Source organism: Sipha flava, unplaced genomic scaffold, assembly GCF_003268045.1.
Source record: "Sipha flava isolate LNK unplaced genomic scaffold, YSA_version1 474_pilon_pilon, whole genome shotgun sequence".
Taxonomy (NCBI): Eukaryota; Metazoa; Arthropoda; class Insecta; order Hemiptera; family Aphididae; genus Sipha; species Sipha flava.
In genome coordinates, this window is record NW_020273266.1 from 66770 (window position 1) to 84510 (window position 17741).

General features: G+C 29.4%; 2 protein-coding genes across 3 annotated transcripts in view; both read left to right on the plus strand.

Annotated features, from left to right (window-relative positions):
- Positions 1–3310, plus strand: part of LOC112689838 (ATP-binding cassette sub-family D member 2) — a 48746-nt gene extending 45436 nt beyond the window's left edge. The window contains exons 7-11 of the mRNA XM_025563704.1: positions 392–635; positions 1227–1457; positions 1794–1919; positions 2902–2971; positions 3048–3310. Of these exons, the coding sequence (XP_025419489.1) occupies positions 392–635; positions 1227–1457; positions 1794–1919; positions 2902–2971; positions 3048–3113 (737 nt within the window). The 3' untranslated portion in view covers positions 3114–3310. The remainder of the gene's footprint in view (positions 1–391; positions 636–1226; positions 1458–1793; positions 1920–2901; positions 2972–3047) is intronic.
- Positions 3311–7000: 3690 nt separating this feature from the next.
- LOC112689842 (ninjurin-2-like) lies at positions 7001–14082 on the plus strand. 2 transcript variants are annotated; one of them, XM_025563709.1, is made up of 4 exons: positions 7001–7187; positions 12184–12581; positions 13340–13537; positions 13611–14082. In XM_025563709.1, exons 2-4 carry the CDS (start codon positions 12285–12287, stop codon positions 13818–13820), a joined length of 705 nt encoding a protein of 234 aa, XP_025419494.1. In that variant the 5' UTR covers positions 7001–7187; positions 12184–12284; the 3' UTR covers positions 13821–14082. The 2 variants fall into 2 exon arrangements, with proteins under 2 accessions (XP_025419494.1, XP_025419495.1); XM_025563710.1 differs by lacking the exon at positions 7001–7187 and adding an exon at positions 7548–7865.
- Positions 14083–17741: the final 3659 nt, after the last annotated feature.

The following is a 17741-nucleotide window of genomic DNA, read 5'->3' on the forward strand; positions in this document are numbered from 1 at the left end:
GATGCACACGCATTGGTAGCCCAAAAAATTGCTATACGCTGCACATTACGGAGGTACAGGAGGACAGTTCAACAGAGTTACGCAGTGCCGGATCTAGGAAATTCGACGCTAATGAAAAAATGTAACGCCCTCGCGCACGTGAGAGTACGGTGTGTGTTCGTGGTTTTTTTTTTTTTATTTTTCATTAGCTCAACAGCACCTTTATACCAACAGCGCCAGGGGCAAAACGTACTCACTCGCCCCCGTAATCCGGTGCTGAGCTTAGGGCACTCGCCGACCTAGTTTGTCGTGTATGTCGGGGAGGCGAACGCTTTTAAACGGACGTTCGCGTATTCCCGTGCACGAGATAGTGTCACAGATCGAAATAATAACTGACCGTCTGTCGTACCAGGTGTTGTGAAAAACAGTCCGGACGGTAGCATATCGCTGTACGACGTGCCGATAGTGACGCCCAACAGCGACGTGATCGTTTCGAGCTTGACGTTGACGATGAAACCCGGCGAACACCTACTGATCACCGGTCCTAACGGATGCGGCAAATCGTCATTGTTCAGGGTCCTGAGCGGATTATGGCCCGTCTACGCGGGCACGCTCATCAGGCCGCCGAACTGTTGCATGTTCTACATACCGCAAAGGTAACGTCACGATCTAATCGTACGAAAAACCAATACGTAACGCGATCAGCGGCTCGTACGAATAGGATGTGGAAGGGTTTCGGGACAACCCCTCTCCCTCGAGGATTAATTAAATCCAGTTTTGGTTAGAACGAAAAAATTACGCAACATGAATCGTTTAACGTGTGTATAAAGTGTAGCGTTTGTCGATTGTGACGAAATCACAAAAACAATTTATTGCGTTAAGTGAAACACTTCGATAAATTCATATGTATATAATTTAATTAAATCGAATCGTACGCATATACACAAACATACAACTTGAATTAAGGTAATAATTAATGTAAAGCATATGTTTCTTCTCCTTTTTACAAATATGTTTAACATAATTAAACATAATTATTGCTTACATGGTAGTTGATAGTATTGATTATTTTACAACTGTTTTCTTATGTGCTAAAATGTTGTATTAGCTATTTCCTATTACTAAATTAATACACAGTAATCATTGATATGTTTTATACTTCCCGTGACCCGAATTTTATGTTATTGGTATTGTTTAATACTGCGATACGTGTTTACGCGTTTTGTTTTCCACGTGTTTGTCCACAGGCCTTACATGACTTTAGGAAGCCTTAAGGAACAAGTCATCTATCCTGACACTCTGGCGGACATGCTGTCTAAAGGTGTTACTGAACAAGACCTGGAGGCGTGCCTAGCCCGGGTGCACCTGTCCCATTTGGTGCAAAGGGAAGGTGGCTGGGATGTGATGGCCGACTGGAAGGACGTGTTGTCCGGCGGCGAAAAACAGAGAATGGCGTTCGCCAGGATTTTCTACCACAAGTGAGTAAATCGTCTCCTGCCTCTCGATGACGACACACCCTTAGATCGTACGCACACCGGATGGATCCGAACAGAATACGATCGTGAAGCGTAGAAATTTAACACCTTGTCACCACTGCGCGTGATCGTTCATATTTCATACTAGCCATGACAGTGGCTCTCTTCCCCCCCCCCCCCATTCCTCGCAACCTAAGACTCACGCATTACGAAGACTTTGGATCCAAAACGGTCAGTGCCCATGTTTCGAACACCCGATGGCACTCGGTGTACAATACGATCGGAGACTGACTACTGCGCTGTTGTTAACCGTGCGATCCGTTTTGTTTCTCCTTTCAGACCGTCGTTCGCCCTACTCGACGAATGCACCAGCGCCGTGAGCATAGACGTTGAGAGCGACATGTACCAGTCGGCCAAGGACTGCGGCATCACACTGCTCACCATCACTCACCGACCGTCCTTATGGTAAACGATAACCGACGTCGATACGTTTCGACATTTTATACGATATTGGCTAGATCAGCAGGTGTCCTTACCAGTGGCGCCGAACTACAATTAATTTTGGCGGAAGGGGGAAGCAAAAATTATTGTTACTCAACTTACATAAATTGTTTTTTTTTTTTTGATACCCTCCTAGCCCCTCTTGGGTTATATAGCCCCTATAGGTTTGGTGATATTGGTCCTTACCTTATGTGGCAGTTGAAGTGGTTTCAACTGTTTTCACTAATCACCGATCTAGTATATTTTACTTGCGTATCTGTGGTTGTATAGCAGTAGGCAGTTGATAACCGACCCGCAGAAATCGTTTCCTATGCGGCTTGAGGGATTAGAGACTTTGTAGCATTACTGTTATTGGTCGCGAAAGTCGCTACGATCATGTAGTCTTACGCCTTTAACTATTTACCATCTTATTACTTTTAATTAATCCAAAATATTCTCAAAAGTTTTAATTATTTTCAACAGATCTTCTTTCGGTATTTTACTGATTTTTTTTTTCTCAATTTTTTTTGTGATTTAAATCCGATTCTCGCGTTGAAGAACGAAAAACTGATAGAATTCTTAAACGATTTCCTCCTGTTTAAAAATCAATTAATAATAATAATAGTAGAATAATAAGCAATAATTCAAAAACTTGATGGTAACCTACTATGAAAATTTGATTTCTTAATCTTAAAATAATCTTTAGTAAGATTATCCCGGATCGGGTCTTTGATTTAATATACAGTTTAAATTTGCAAATAAACTAGAGAAAAAAAAAACATTTCAATTTTAATTATAAATTATCAACAGAACAATTTTTCTGATTAAACTCTCTTCCTTAGATTTTTTAAATAAACCACCCTAAACTGATTTCTTCTTCTCGGCGCCGCTGAAACAATATTACATTTACACATATAATAATCTACCATGGTAGTGTAATTCATTTCCTAATTATTTTTGATTATAGGAAATTCCACTCGCATATATTACATTTTGACGGTGAAGGCGGATGGAAACTGACAATTCTAGGGCAAAAGGTAACATCATTATTGTTATTTTCCTAATATTTAGCGTTAAACGTAATTTGAACGATTTAATTTCTTTCGTTTTTAGGAAAAGGAAACCGGTATATTAGCGATTGAACAACCAAAAGACAAATTAGTGAACGGAATTTCATAATGTGAATATTTGAAGCATTGAAAACATATCTTGCCAATCTTTACATTTTAATGAAAACCATGTGATTATTAATTTTACGATTAATTAATTTTTAAATATCTGTTTAAATTTATATTTATCTTTAGTTCGTAGGTTTTTGTTGGAGAACAGAGAATATTATATTGTATTTAGTTAGTATATAATGTACAGATATGGATAACATTTTTATACTTAATATTTTTCATAGAATAATTAATTTTCAAATATATATATTAAATATGATATAGGTGAAAAAACGATGAAAATAAAAGTAAACATATATTGAGATATCTTACCATCTATATGTGTTTTAGTACGTTGTGAACAAATTTCATGATTAAAATGTTGAAAAAAAAAATGAATACAAATTTAATATACTGCTAAATAATTATATTTAGTTGTTGATAGTAAAATATTGATTTATTGATGTTATATTATATTATTTATGTTATATTTGTTCCGTTATAATTCTTTTACCCGTCGTTAATCGTCCATCATTGTCGTTTTGGCTTACGCAAACTCTACAATTGTATATTTTAGATAACAACATCTTATATCACACGTGATCAAAATGTATCAGATGATGAAAGCACTTACCGATTCTTGAAAAAAAAAATATTCCATTGTGATTAGATCCTTAATAGATGTACCGTGCCATTGCATGGTTAACTGTAGGTAATAGAAAAACTTTTATCTTGTGCTATAAGTACAATAAATGGCAAGTTCAAAAGTCTTCACAAATAATTTTTCAAAACAAATAAACCATCAATTCATGATTTAGAAAGTCAATTAAAAACAAAGTGAGGACCTCGTAGTTGGTGTCTAGGCCTAAAATATCAGATTTCAGGGTTCACACTATTTTTTCAATGTTACCGTTGCTAGATTTTCCCGATAAAAAAAATACCACAAAATAAATATAAGTTAATATTAAAATATTAATACTAATGTAAAACAATTTAAAATGAATACATTTTATTGTTTAGAGTTAGATCATTGGAATGTTTGTCATCAACTTTTGCCTGAGGAAAAACACTTTGATATCATTCTTGGTCGGTGGCTTTTTCATGTGCTTCGCCGTGACTAGGACTTTCATTCAACCATGACTATACAGGATTCTGTGGATTATATTCCGATACTGATGGCATATTTAATTTTACATAAAAACAATCATTAATCAAGTTAGGTAGTAAAGAGGAACGACCAGAAGTTTTTAATACGTTATAGTATGAAATTAGAGGTTTAGAAGATTACAGTATTGCCTGAAAAAACATTTACACTTTCGTATAGCTATTGTTATTTATATTTTTAGTTTATAAATTTAAATTTAAAAAAATTGGATTGTTTGCATGTGATATCATACCTACTCATAAATCTTATTGTATGCCATGTATTTTTTTTTTTTTATTTCCTCAATATCTAATAAATGATGATCTAGTATATTTTAAGTATGCACCACTTTCATTCGCCAATGTGGAACGAATTTTTTCAAAATAAATAAATTTTCTATCAAATATCCACCAGAGCTTTACGTTTGAAAACATAAGAAAATGTCTGATAGTACAGTGCAATTTTCAAGGTAAAAGATTAATAGACAATTCAAATAATTTATATTTATTGTAAACTTATTGTTCTGTTTTGTATTTCAGATATTTCTTATTTTATTCCATTTTTGTTTTCGTTGATTGATGACTATTTTTTACCCTGTCTAAGAGAAAAATCACGATTGAATTTAATATATGTCTTTATGATTCATTTTTTTATGTTAACATTTATACTGCTACCCTCGTGTACGAAACACACGAATCTGCTTTATAACATTTGTTTCGTACAACTATAATGACGTAATGATAACAATCAGAGCCGTGATTCAATATATTCAGTACAGTTTTGCCGAGTGCATACAAAGTTCTTGCAAAAACATAAAATCATAATTTATTTTTTTATTATTAGAAAAAACAATAAAATAAAATAAAAAAGTTACCCGACCTGAATTAAGTAAAACTCAACAAAATGCAAACATTGTATTTTTTTCAACTACCTATCATAAATATATTTTTTTTAAATTCCTCGTTTTATTTCGTTAATTCACGATCATTTAGCCTGGTATTTAATGTGATCACAATTTGTTACAACGCATCAGTTGTTATTAATTGGTTTTTTTGATTTAAGTTTTTTGCATACCACAATACCAGTGATTTACGGAACGTTTTTTATAATCTTTCACATTTCTTCAATTTTCTTAAATAAAACTTTGAACATTTATATTAAACACATTCATTTGATTAGTCTACAAATAGATTGGACTCACGGGAGTTTTATTTTTAAACCAATGTGTTAACACACACCCGAAAATAAACAAGAAAAAAAACATTGACAAAATGTCCCGTATTGAACGAGACACGAATTCTAAATGTTAATGAAAATCATTATTGTTTTAAAGTGTTAAAAAAAAAATCGAATTTATATTTTGTTTAATTTAATTTTTTCTTTCTGTGTGAACCCAACAAAGCAAAATCTGAATTATTTGTGTTATGGAAACGTTCTACGGCGAACATAAATAGTGTAGCTTATTGTACAAAATGTATCTAAATTGCCTGTACAGAGCGCCGTCTAATATTTTTAGAGCGGCAACCTCGTGTTTCATATTATAATTATTATAATTCTTATACTATAAGAGATAATAATTAGCACATCCTTTTAAAATAATTAGCGAACATTAGTCTATGCAATACCGCAATCGTATATCAAGATAAATTAAAGGTTTTTTACATAATGAGCATTTTGTAAACGCAATAATTTTATCGGAAAACCATGATTTTGCTTATCAATACAAGTCATTAATACTCGTAGTCTTCTATTTATAACCATCGCCGATGTTCGAAGCAGTTGTAATGGGGCGACTTTACGACGAGCAACATAAAATACATCCTTCGTGTACGTTTGTCGATTAAAAGTCGATTCGTACGATTTGACAGGTGAAACAGCTTGCTGATTTATAATGATTCAAATGTTAATATACGCGACAGTATATTATTTATAATGAATATACTATTCTAAAGATTTATTTCGTTTAAAATAGTATACTATGTACAAAGATGAATATTGGAGGGGACATTGGTGACTTAATTTCACTCAGAAAATGTTGAAGTCCCTCTCTAGAAGGTTCAAGTTCTTTCAAAATATGTGTTAGTTTCTCATTCATTTTTCAATATTACCAAACCATAATTTATTCGTATCATTTTATCAAAAATTTACGTTTTTTTTCTATTGATTCTCGACAGTGATAGGTTACTGATAACTAATTTAAACACATAATAGACCATAAAATAATTAATAAACAATTCAATGATCAAATAGTTTATATAAATTAATAAAAAATGCTTAGTCTATATTATTATCATATTTGTAAAGTTCGGCCGGTTTCAAATTAAAAATTCATCGTCTGGTACATACAAAGTCAATAAAATCGCAGTTTTTCTGCAATGAGATGAATTAAAACTTGGCTTCGAACCACAATGATTCAGGAGAGATTTACTTTTACCTTCATTTTATACATAGAAAAAAATGCATAAATATTTTTCGATACAAACAAAATTGTACATTTATTTGCATTTGCTGGAAAAAATAGATTTATAACATTAAAATAAAATTTACAGTAGATATAAATTATTTATTTATTTATATTTCACTATAACTTACACATATTTGGCGATATGGCCAAATATTTGAAGGCAATTCGATTGATAAAAAGTAACCTAACCAGTTTTGGGAGGCAATTCGTATGCATCGGTTAAAACATTTTGTTATGATTGGCTTATACTGACCCGGAAACCTCTATCAGTTATTTTCTGATTTAATAAAACTATTGAGGCCGAATCAAATGCGTATTAACAAATTATAACAGATGTGCGCCAGTAGTAAAACGTTCATTTAGTTCAGAATCAAATGCGGTTCACAAAATAAACAAACGCAGACATGAATCAAACATTGCTAGTTGAATAAGTTCCAATAGACGATGTAGTGATCAATGCGATTACAACGAGCAATAACACAAACGTAAGAAAATATTATAGTTTATTTTATACAACAATTAAACAAAATACTTTTAACAACAATAATATTATTTAATCAGTAAGACTAAATACTACCGTTAATCCTTGTTACAAAAATATTTACTTGTAAGCATTAGCTTGTAGCTGTTAATAACTAACAATCTTAGTGGTTCAGGTCTCGCTTTTATACCACAGAACAACATATCATAAAAATGGCACAATTTATAACTTAACAGATTGTTTATGTGCCAATGACGCAAATAGTGCGTTGTTGATAATAAATACGTAATGTTCAGCATCATTTGATAAAATAAGTTGATTACAGTACCAATAGACGTTTCATGAATTATTCCGTCGATTAAAAATATTATTTTCAGTATATAGCGATTCTCCCATCGGTTAATGTTATTATTTTCGTTTTCGCTTACACACATTTATTTTTGACCGTTATCGCGGACTACTTTTATTCCGCGTGTCCTTGATCGATGGCCAGTATGCCGGTGTAATGTGTTATCGTCCCGTTGTAAAACTACGTTCGACAAGTTCTTTCTTCGTTTTTTTCATGCTTAATCACCACAGTGGAAGAAATTTCGTCCCGACGAAACAAAAATAACCTTACCAATATCAACCACTTCCATAGAACGTGTCGAATAAAAAAAAAAAACATACAAACGTTAAAACGGTAAGTTATAGTATCGTACATTTACAATAAATAGTGATAGCATTGAATAATTTCTAGTAAATCTTACGTAACTCTCAGGAAGTGCATTTTTAGGATAAAACCCCCCAAAGGCAAAATTAAAATTACTTATGATGTAATATACCAAATAAAAAAATAGTAGTAATAGTAATATGTAATAATAATACACAGTTAATTGTTTATTTATTTTACATGTATAATATTCTTATCTTTATTCAAATTTTGTATATTTAAACACTATTCATTATTAAATAAAAATCGAATTCGTCTTGGTTGCAAACAAAAAAATTGTAATACATCTTCGATAACTTTTTCTTTAATTTTTTAAATGTCATTATAATAATTATAATGACATTTAAAAAGATATAATTATTATATAATATAGCTAATCCATTTAATCTATATTCATAGATTATTTTACTGGTGCATGTTTTTAATCTTTTTGATGAACAATTAATAATTAATAATAATAATAATAGTTTTAAGATTTATGAAATAAAAAAGATTTTTAAACTGGAAGGTAAAAAATAAATTTATATTTGAAATTAATTATATTAATATACATATATTAATATATTAACTATAAATTAATTATAGAAAACCTCTAAATTTAATACTAAATACTAAAGATCTTTCAACACAGCAAATTGTTGCTGAAAGTGAGAATTCTATCGTAGCACATGTTTGTATAGAAATAATTCCTTCTGATTACTTAAGTAATTCGTTTTTCTTTAAAACGTCAATGAAATCCATCGTGTCTGACAATTATTTTGAACTCAATATATTAAACCATACTAAACCTTTGTCAATTAAATTTTTAACAAATGCATCACAATTTTATTTTATTGTGACACTCATTTATTTCCTCTCTAGAAAACTATTTTAAATTTTTTTGGATGTAAAAATATTAAAAAAATCTTCATTTTTTTTTTTTTTTTTTTTTAACAAAATTTTTAACATGGTATTAATAAGTCCAAATATAGAAGAAAAATTGAAATTCTGTTGTATTCAATTGTAGATTAATCAGCATACTGTTTTATATCTTTCATTAAAACGTTTAAAACCTGTTCGCTGATATTTTTATCAATTGAAATAATATTAGTCCAGTGTTGGTGAGTTGCGGCCCAATCCCTAATTAAGTACGAGTTGCAGCCTCTGTTTATAAAACAGACGTACGAGTTGCGGCCACATTTTATTTATCACTTCATATTAGCCTATCAGCGTTATCTAGAAGACACCACGACGTGGTTGGCTGAGTCGACTCTCAAAAATTTGTTTTTTTTATTATTTATTATTATTTATGTAAAAATAGCAATATTTATGGTAATTTATGGTAGTATGAATATTTTTAGATTATTGGTTGGACAGAAACTTAAAACTTAATGATTTAACGAAATCAAACTGCTTTATTTATTTTTTTGCTGGCTTTGTTATCTGTTGTCTTATAAATGCTTCTTTTTCACATATTTTCTTCGTTTTTATTCCATTGCTTTTCCATTTGATAAACGTTTCTGATCGAATTTCTACTAATACATAAATAAAATTAAAGATATTAGGATAATTAGAGTAGAACGATGAATTTAGGTGTGAATGAAAACTTTTACAGTCGTTAGTAGTACGGCTACAGCTAGCAGAAAACTGTACCCAAATACTTGGGGAAACATAGCGTCCGGGGTTATATATTTGTCGAAAATATAGTCGGTAAATTGTACAACCCGATCATCTTTAGCGGGCAGTGTTCTTAAAAAGTCACCCGTGAAACAATGTAGGATGTTGTAAGAATACAAGTATGGCGAACCAAAAAAAAATTTTAAATAATAGGTAACTTTCATCTGTATTTGTGTTATACATTTTCGTGAGTCCTAAACTTTGAAATTTGTAGCCTTCGTAGAGAATAATTGGCTTCGATTTTTCGCTAGGTATTTACAAACTTTAAAAAATGAGTTAGAAAATGCAATATAAAATAAATTATTTCAAGTTAAGTTACATGCTATCGAAAACAATATTCAGTTAAGAAATCATCTAAGAACTTAAAAAACAATGCGAAATAAATCAACTTCTGAGCTCTAGTAATGACAAACAAAAAAAGAACAATAAATATTATAATTTTTTTTTTTTTTGAATTATCGATATATCGATATTTTCTGAACCGATATATCAGCATAAAATGTTTTGCCATCCCTATGTACTGAGTGGTGAACAGAACACTGTAATATTTTTCGTTTAAACTATCAACGTTATGGTACTTTAGAAAAGATGCTACCGAAACTGCCGGCACAAAATAAATAAATTTTCCTGGCCGCAATTAACTTAGTGATAAAATATGACCGGGCCACAATTCACCAGTCTCCAATACGTTATGACATGTCGAGCCGCGACTCACCAATAGCCTATTAATCAATTCTTATACTGTAAATAAATCATTACCTATATCATATTGTTTATTAGTGACTCTATAATAAATTAATATTTTACAATTACCCATAAGCAAACTAAAAATTGTACAGTAGTCATTGAATTTAAATATAAAAGTATCCATAATTTTATAACTGACGATTATATTTTTCCTAAAATTACTGATAAGCACGAAAAAGTTTTATTTTAGAAATATTTTATATTTGCTGTTTAACTGGAATTCCATATGCGTGATATTAACGTACATATCGCGAGCAATTCCCAAGAGAGGCAATGGCCACTTTGCCACCCCTCTGTGAGTACCATTGGCCTTCGGCGGCCAAAACACAACCTCTAACCAAAAATAATACAAATTTTCTTCGTTTCTATTGTACCCGCTTATCCCTTAAATATTTGATGATTTGTAATGTAAAATTATTGTCGACTGATGTTTTGAATTTAGATTCCTGTCACCATTTCAAATATTTACCAAATAATAATCACGGTTCTCTATAAATTAAAATTCACACTTCGACCTCTAAATTTTAGAAACGTAATCATTATTATGTACTTATTTATCAAAATTCAGACTCATAGATTACAACATATCAATAAAATCTTCTTTCACAAATTAATTTTATAAATTTTCAAATTTGAATTATGTAAATAAATTTAGTATTACTTGAATACTTTAATTTTTTTTTCTAATTAATCTTATTGTATAAGTAAATATGAAGATGATTCTAGATAAATTAAAGATACGATTTATCACATTGTTGTTAAAACACAAGGTTTTTTCTAAAAATAATTCTTTGTACATGGTATAATTTTTGGGATAAATCATATTTTCAGTTTTAATGCATATTTTACTACTTTGTCGGAAATAATGGTAAATATTTTTCTTGAATCAATATTTGAACATTGAAATGTATTTTAAAAAACTTGTGTTTATATATTTAATATTTATAAAAAAAATAATTAAAAAAAAAAAATTTCTTAATACACGAGCTTATTGTTATTTTAACAACCATAACACTATAATTCAAACAAAATAATTTTTATAACAATACATATTGTAACAACAACAATAGAGTAAATGTAGCTAATACGATTTGAATATAAACATGTATATTTCAAATATTTCAAACCTATTTCAAATAAATCGGTTAGGTAAATATGGCTATATGGTTATAGTTGTATGGTAATAGTATGCTGATGAGTCAATCAGTGAGTGGTACTTGAAATTTATGAATGTTAGTATATTATTAAGCAATTAATCATTCATAATTAATTTTTTTTAAAAAAATCAACATTTTAATGGTTTATTTATATTTATTTTATTCAACTTGTACAGATTTTGAGCTCTCTGATTCGGTGTACTGGAGAGCTGTAGATTTATTTTTTAATTAGGTCAATCGGTAGTTGGAAGTTGGAACACATACTGATAGAATACTGTTTGGTTGCTGAATAGTCGGACGGTCGTCACCTCATTCATTTCATTACTTTACTATAGTATCGCACCGAAAGATAGCTACGGCTAATTACTTTGCATACCTATCTCTCGAACAAAGAATCACTTATGTCATAAATACATAATAACAATGCGCACCTGCGATTAAATACCAACATTATATCAGAAAAACTTATGCAATTTTTTTTTTAATAATTAAATTCTAATAAACAACAATAAAGAAAACTAACGAAAATTACTTAAAACCTATATGTCGTACTTATTATTCGCCAAGTTCTTGAGCACATGTTTTCAAGGTTAATAAATTCTTACAGATACTGTTTGACGAAACAGCAAATTAAAAAAATAGACTACTACACAATACTTTATCCCCTACACTATAAATAATTTATAGAAAAACCTGTGCAAAAGTAATATTGGAAATCATGTTCACAGGTGGAAACTCGTTCTTATAATAAACATTATATAATTTCTTAAACACTTGCATACAGTTGCGACTTGTCAATGTCAGCAATCCCGTCATTTTATAAGCTATAATGTCGAGTAAACAGTCAATCGATAGGTATCAAGCGATCAAATACAGTAACATTGTCCAGCCCAAGTTGATTCATATACCGGAACAAACTCAACAGTCAGACACGAAACTCACTGGGCCTAGACCACATGAGATAAATATGGATGACATGAATGCACAAAGTTTGAAGACAAATAATCATGCGATTGGTTACAATGAAAAAGATTCTAGAATTTCATTCACAGATAATCAAGCCGACAAAGAAATTCCAAAAAATGACGACAATTTTCAACCAAATCAAGATGTTGTGATCGACCAGGTAAGAAGTACAAACAAACTTTTTACGTTTAATTTAATTATTAAAACGCGTCTCGAAAATCAAAAAACATCATATGACTACGTATAAACGATTATTATACTATAATAATTACAGTTGTTACTATAAATATTTGATTTTTTTTTTTCTATAGTATTCATTAAATTATTTTAAATTCTGAGTGAAATGAGGAATGTATTGGTTTAATCATGTTTAACCATTTTTTTTTTTTTTTGTGTACACTATTTCGACAGGACTGCTCCGAGTTCACCAAATGAAAAGAACAATATAGGAAAGGCTAACTTGGTGAAATAATTTTTTTTAATTTCCCAAATTTTCTAAAAAATTGCAAAAAACTAACGAAAAATTATAAAATAAGATAACATTTGCTGTGTACCATTTTTTGACAAAATCAAAAATTTGTATTCATCGTAACTCAAAAAATAATAATCGTAGACACATAAAATGTTTACAGAATTCTTATATCACCACTTGATACAGATGGTATAATCTCAAAATATTAAATATTTTTGGGCAAAATTGAAATTCCTATGTTTTTAAAAATTTTAATAAAATAATTTTTATTTGACATAAAATGAAAATGTAATACGAAGTTCTTTATACACATTTGTTATTGATTAAAGAAAAACAATTTACCGTTTCTAGTTTTTGGTATTGTCGGTGAAATGACTTTTAGTTTTAGTTTTTTAAATGAATTGTAAAAACTCAAACAGTTAATATAAGTATCAATTATATTTCAGACGATTGGGATTATGGATGAAGACACCCCGAAAGCTTTTAATCTGTATAGAAATAAAAAGCTAATATCTCACGGTATGATGGATGTTGCACTGTTTTCGGCAAATGCTAATCAACTAAGATATGTCTTGGAAGCTAGTGATGGTAGCGCCGTTTACATAATTTGTATCATACTTTTACTAACTAGCATATTTTTACAGGTAATTATTATATAAATCGATTATTTTAATCGCTCTAATATAATTCTTAATCATTTTATTTGGTTATTTATAGATATTAGTAGGTGTAGCGCTTTTATTGAGTGCTCGGTACAATGTAACTAACTGTGAGCAACGAATAATGGCCTTTAAACTAGGAAACTACGTTATAGTCGGTATTTTCCTCATAACTGTTGTCAATATTTTCATAACATCATTTGGAGGACCAGCAGCAACTTCACCGACTATATTGGCCACTTCGGTTACAGAACAGCCAATTTTATGAGATCAGCTAAATATCAAAACTGATATAATCACATGACTGCAAGAAGTAGTGGTTATAAAAATGACTTTATTTTTATGCACTCCATTATACACTAATATTTAGTACTTAAAAAATACTTGGTATTTTAAATTATAAGTGTGTTTACATGTAAATACATTTTTATTTAATTAAAATTAAAAACTAACTTTGAAAGAATCTACAGTAGAAACTAAACGTAAAGAAAATGTCGTAGAAAAACGCTTAGTAAACCAAATATATTGCATGTTTTTTTTCTATACTTTTATTCCTAGATTAAAATACCATTAGCAGTCGTGAGTAGAAAATAATAAATAGTTATTTTGAATCTGATTTACGATCAAGATCACCAGATTAAAAATAATTAACTAGGTATAAGTCAAATATTACCAAAAATGGGTGAAAATATTACGCAAAATATTATTGAAATATATTTTCATACATACATATAAGTATTTATAATTAAAACATAACAAACATGTTTATAAACTGTATATTTTGATTTTAATAACTTTAGAACTTCATAACGAATTGTTATTGACCGGATTGCGTCCTTACATCCGAGGGCATTGATCACTGCCATGCGAATCTTCAAATCGCTAATATCCACCGGTACGTTGAAGAAATGCAAAATATATTGAGTAGTTTTAATTGAAGTTATTATTTTATTATGTTACATCAATACGTCAACGCAGTGATATCTTCGTGTAGTGATGACGGAATATTTACTTACTAATATCACTCTATTTACGTAATAAACATATTTTTGGTAATATTTGTTTTAAATCGATCAGGATATACAATGAAAGATAAAAATTTAATCTTGTAATATTTATATTTTATTATATTGTATATTTATTATATATTATTATTTATAGTTTATTATTACTATTTGAAGTATGTACATATACAAAAATTTAAAATTGTTTAAAAAAAAAAATGTAATTATAAATACATATGTACATATTAACTACCAATAACTAATAATACTAATTTACTATTGTACTATTAATTTGAAAAATATTTTTTTATTGATGACAGTTTTTTTTTTTTTTTTGTTCCGTTAAGAGATCATTGATAACATTTTCTCAAAAGACCTCAAACTGATAATATTATGCGGCGTATGATTACAAAAACCGACATAATTTACACATATAAGTTTACATCTAGTTCGTACTTACACTTTTCGATAACAATAAGCGATTGATTAACAATGATAACATTAAGCGACGACAACTGTATATTGTAAAATTATATAGGTACTCAAATATTTCAGTATAAAAGAAAAATTAATACTTACCTATCTAAAATGAAAAACCTAATTTTTCTTAATTATCATTAATTTTTATGACGCTCCTAAATTCATTATATTTTGTACGCCTTAGGGCACTTGCCTAATTTACCTCCCCTCTTGGGACGACTATGAGTAGTCATTGGTGCCCTGAGCGACTAAACAAATATGTGCCCTTTACCATATAATTAGAAGTATTTTTATTTTAAATCGTTATCTGATGCTATTAATATTAAATTTTAAATAAATAGCGATTACGAACGGCGACTGACAATAATAATAATTTAATATAAATGGACTAAATTGTTCTATACCTATAATAATAAATAATAGTTAATAGAATGGATAGAGTTATATTCCCCTATATTTTTTTCAGTTTTATCGTTATATTATTGAAACACTCTTTCGACAAGTGCCCTGGGCGTAGGTCAGGGTGGTTCACCCCTAGCGGCGGCCCTGTATAGGTACTTGAATTCCGATGATTGGTATGAATAGAAAAGTGACAAAATATATCCATACACACAACCCGTCGATCAATATACTCGTGGTTATTAATTATAGTTAAATTTAATTCTTGAAAATTACTAGCTTCGTTCTGGATTATAACAATGTGATTTAAATTTCAAATTTTTATTAATTTTTTTTAGTTTCATACGAATAATTTTGGTCATCATAAGCACTATGCCCAACATTGCTCTTTTCATTCTTTAAGATATATAGATCTGCTTTACTCATAAATAATTTAAACTTTATAAACATTAAAATTTATTTAGTTAATTATTTTAATGATTTTTATTCGTTCGCACTTCATACAGCTATACACTTTGTTAATTAATTAAATATTAAAAGTTAATAAATTGCATTTTTTTTTCATTCCATACAATTTTAAATTTGGTACTAACTTATATGAGTACCTAAAGTATTATGATTTAATTAAATTCCTCAATGATTTATTTCACAAGAGCTGTGATGTATTAATTCACTAAATTAATTTCTAAATCGTTGAGTTTGATTGATATCTTTTTGAAGTACACACAAACATTTGCATTTTGCAGATGTTGACATTCGACATCCGTTTTTCTACCATCAATCAAATGCGTACGCACGGTTGGTGTCGCATGTGGCCGGACTCCCCCCCACAAATATTGTAAATAGAGCCCTAAAATGTATATTTTAGAATAACTGACCTGTATTTTAACTGATATTACTTAAATTAAATGTAATTTATTTTAAAATATTCGGTGAAAATAAATTATGTTTCGTAAAAGAAAAAAGTAAAACTATATTTTCTAAATTTTTGTGCAAAAACTTCCTATGTTAATTTAACAGCTAGAATTGACTACAAAAATACAAATCATAAATAATAGAAACTGCCTGAGAAAAATATACGAAATTCAAGGAAAACATTCATTGAGGCTAATTACCACAATATTAAATAAAAAATTAAAGTGTTGTTTATTTAATTATTTATACATTATAATTAATTAAATATTAAATACTCGTTTTCTCGTTTTGTTAAGATAAGGCTTAAAAGTATAGTAGACATCTACTGAAATACAGGTCTGCACACTCCTATGCCATCAATGCATATATATATATATATATATCTACTTACATAAATATTTCCTTAAATTTATTATTCAATTAGTTATCATAATAACATATATAGTTGTGAGGAATCAATGATGAATATCATAATATATTAATGTTTTAATTTATATCATTTAGTAGCTAATTGTTAGTTGTTGTTTACAAAATCAATATAATCTACTGTGAATAAATCAGATATAACTCCTTTCATTTTTCGCACACGAGTTACTCGCAACGTTTATAAATTCTTATTTATATAATTTCTTCTTTAATTATTTTTTATTATTTACGGTATATGAAGCAGGTAAAGAACAAATTATTAGTCCGAATGTGTTACAGCATTCTATAAACGAATCGATTGCGATAACGATAGATTTGACTATCCAATGAAATCAAATTTCTCTGTACTTGGAAGCCTAACCACATTTATTGTACAGCATTTCATAATATTTACAATTGTGAACTAGTCGAAGGAAACCGGCTCCCGCAAAATAACATGTGTAATTTAAATCGGAACATACATGATAGATAAACTTCTGTAGTCGAAGGTCGAACTTGTGATATGAATGAATGAAGAAAAACACTAGACTAGTAGACAAAAATGTCTGTTGATCAGACGTCCGTACGTCCCATACACCCTCAAAACACTGTTTTTCCAATCGTCAAGAGTAAATAAATATATCTTATGATGAACATATCATTGTATTGCTAAGAAAATCTCATTATTGAATGAAATTGAATGTAAGAAAAAAATAACCAACAACATTACAAGAAGAGTTCGGACCACGGACTATTGTTATCGTCGGTAGTCGGACGAACAACTGCTCAGTTTTTATATTTTTCTGATCAGAAACAATATATAATAGATTGTGTAACGTTGTACAGTGGCGTATTTCAAACTGTGGATGTGTGGTGGGGAAAATGTTTTTAAAAAATATATGATTTTATAATATTATAAACAATACACGTGAAGTATGAATTAATTATTATATTCTATTATTATAAATACAAATGAAGAGTTATTT

What these genes read in the sequence shown, in the direction of transcription:
- LOC112689842 (XM_025563709.1), top strand. Translation starts at nt 12,285, where the DNA reads ATGTCGAGTAAACAGTCAATCGATAGGTATCAAGCGATCAAATACAGT. An exon ending in AAGATGTTGTGATCGACCAG is followed by an intron (nt 12,582 to 13,339) that starts GTAAGAAGTACA and finishes ATTATATTTCAG; the next exon opens with ACGATTGGGATTATGGATGA. An exon ending in TAACTAGCATATTTTTACAG is followed by an intron (nt 13,538 to 13,610) that starts GTAATTATTATA and finishes GGTTATTTATAG; the next exon opens with ATATTAGTAGGTGTAGCGCT.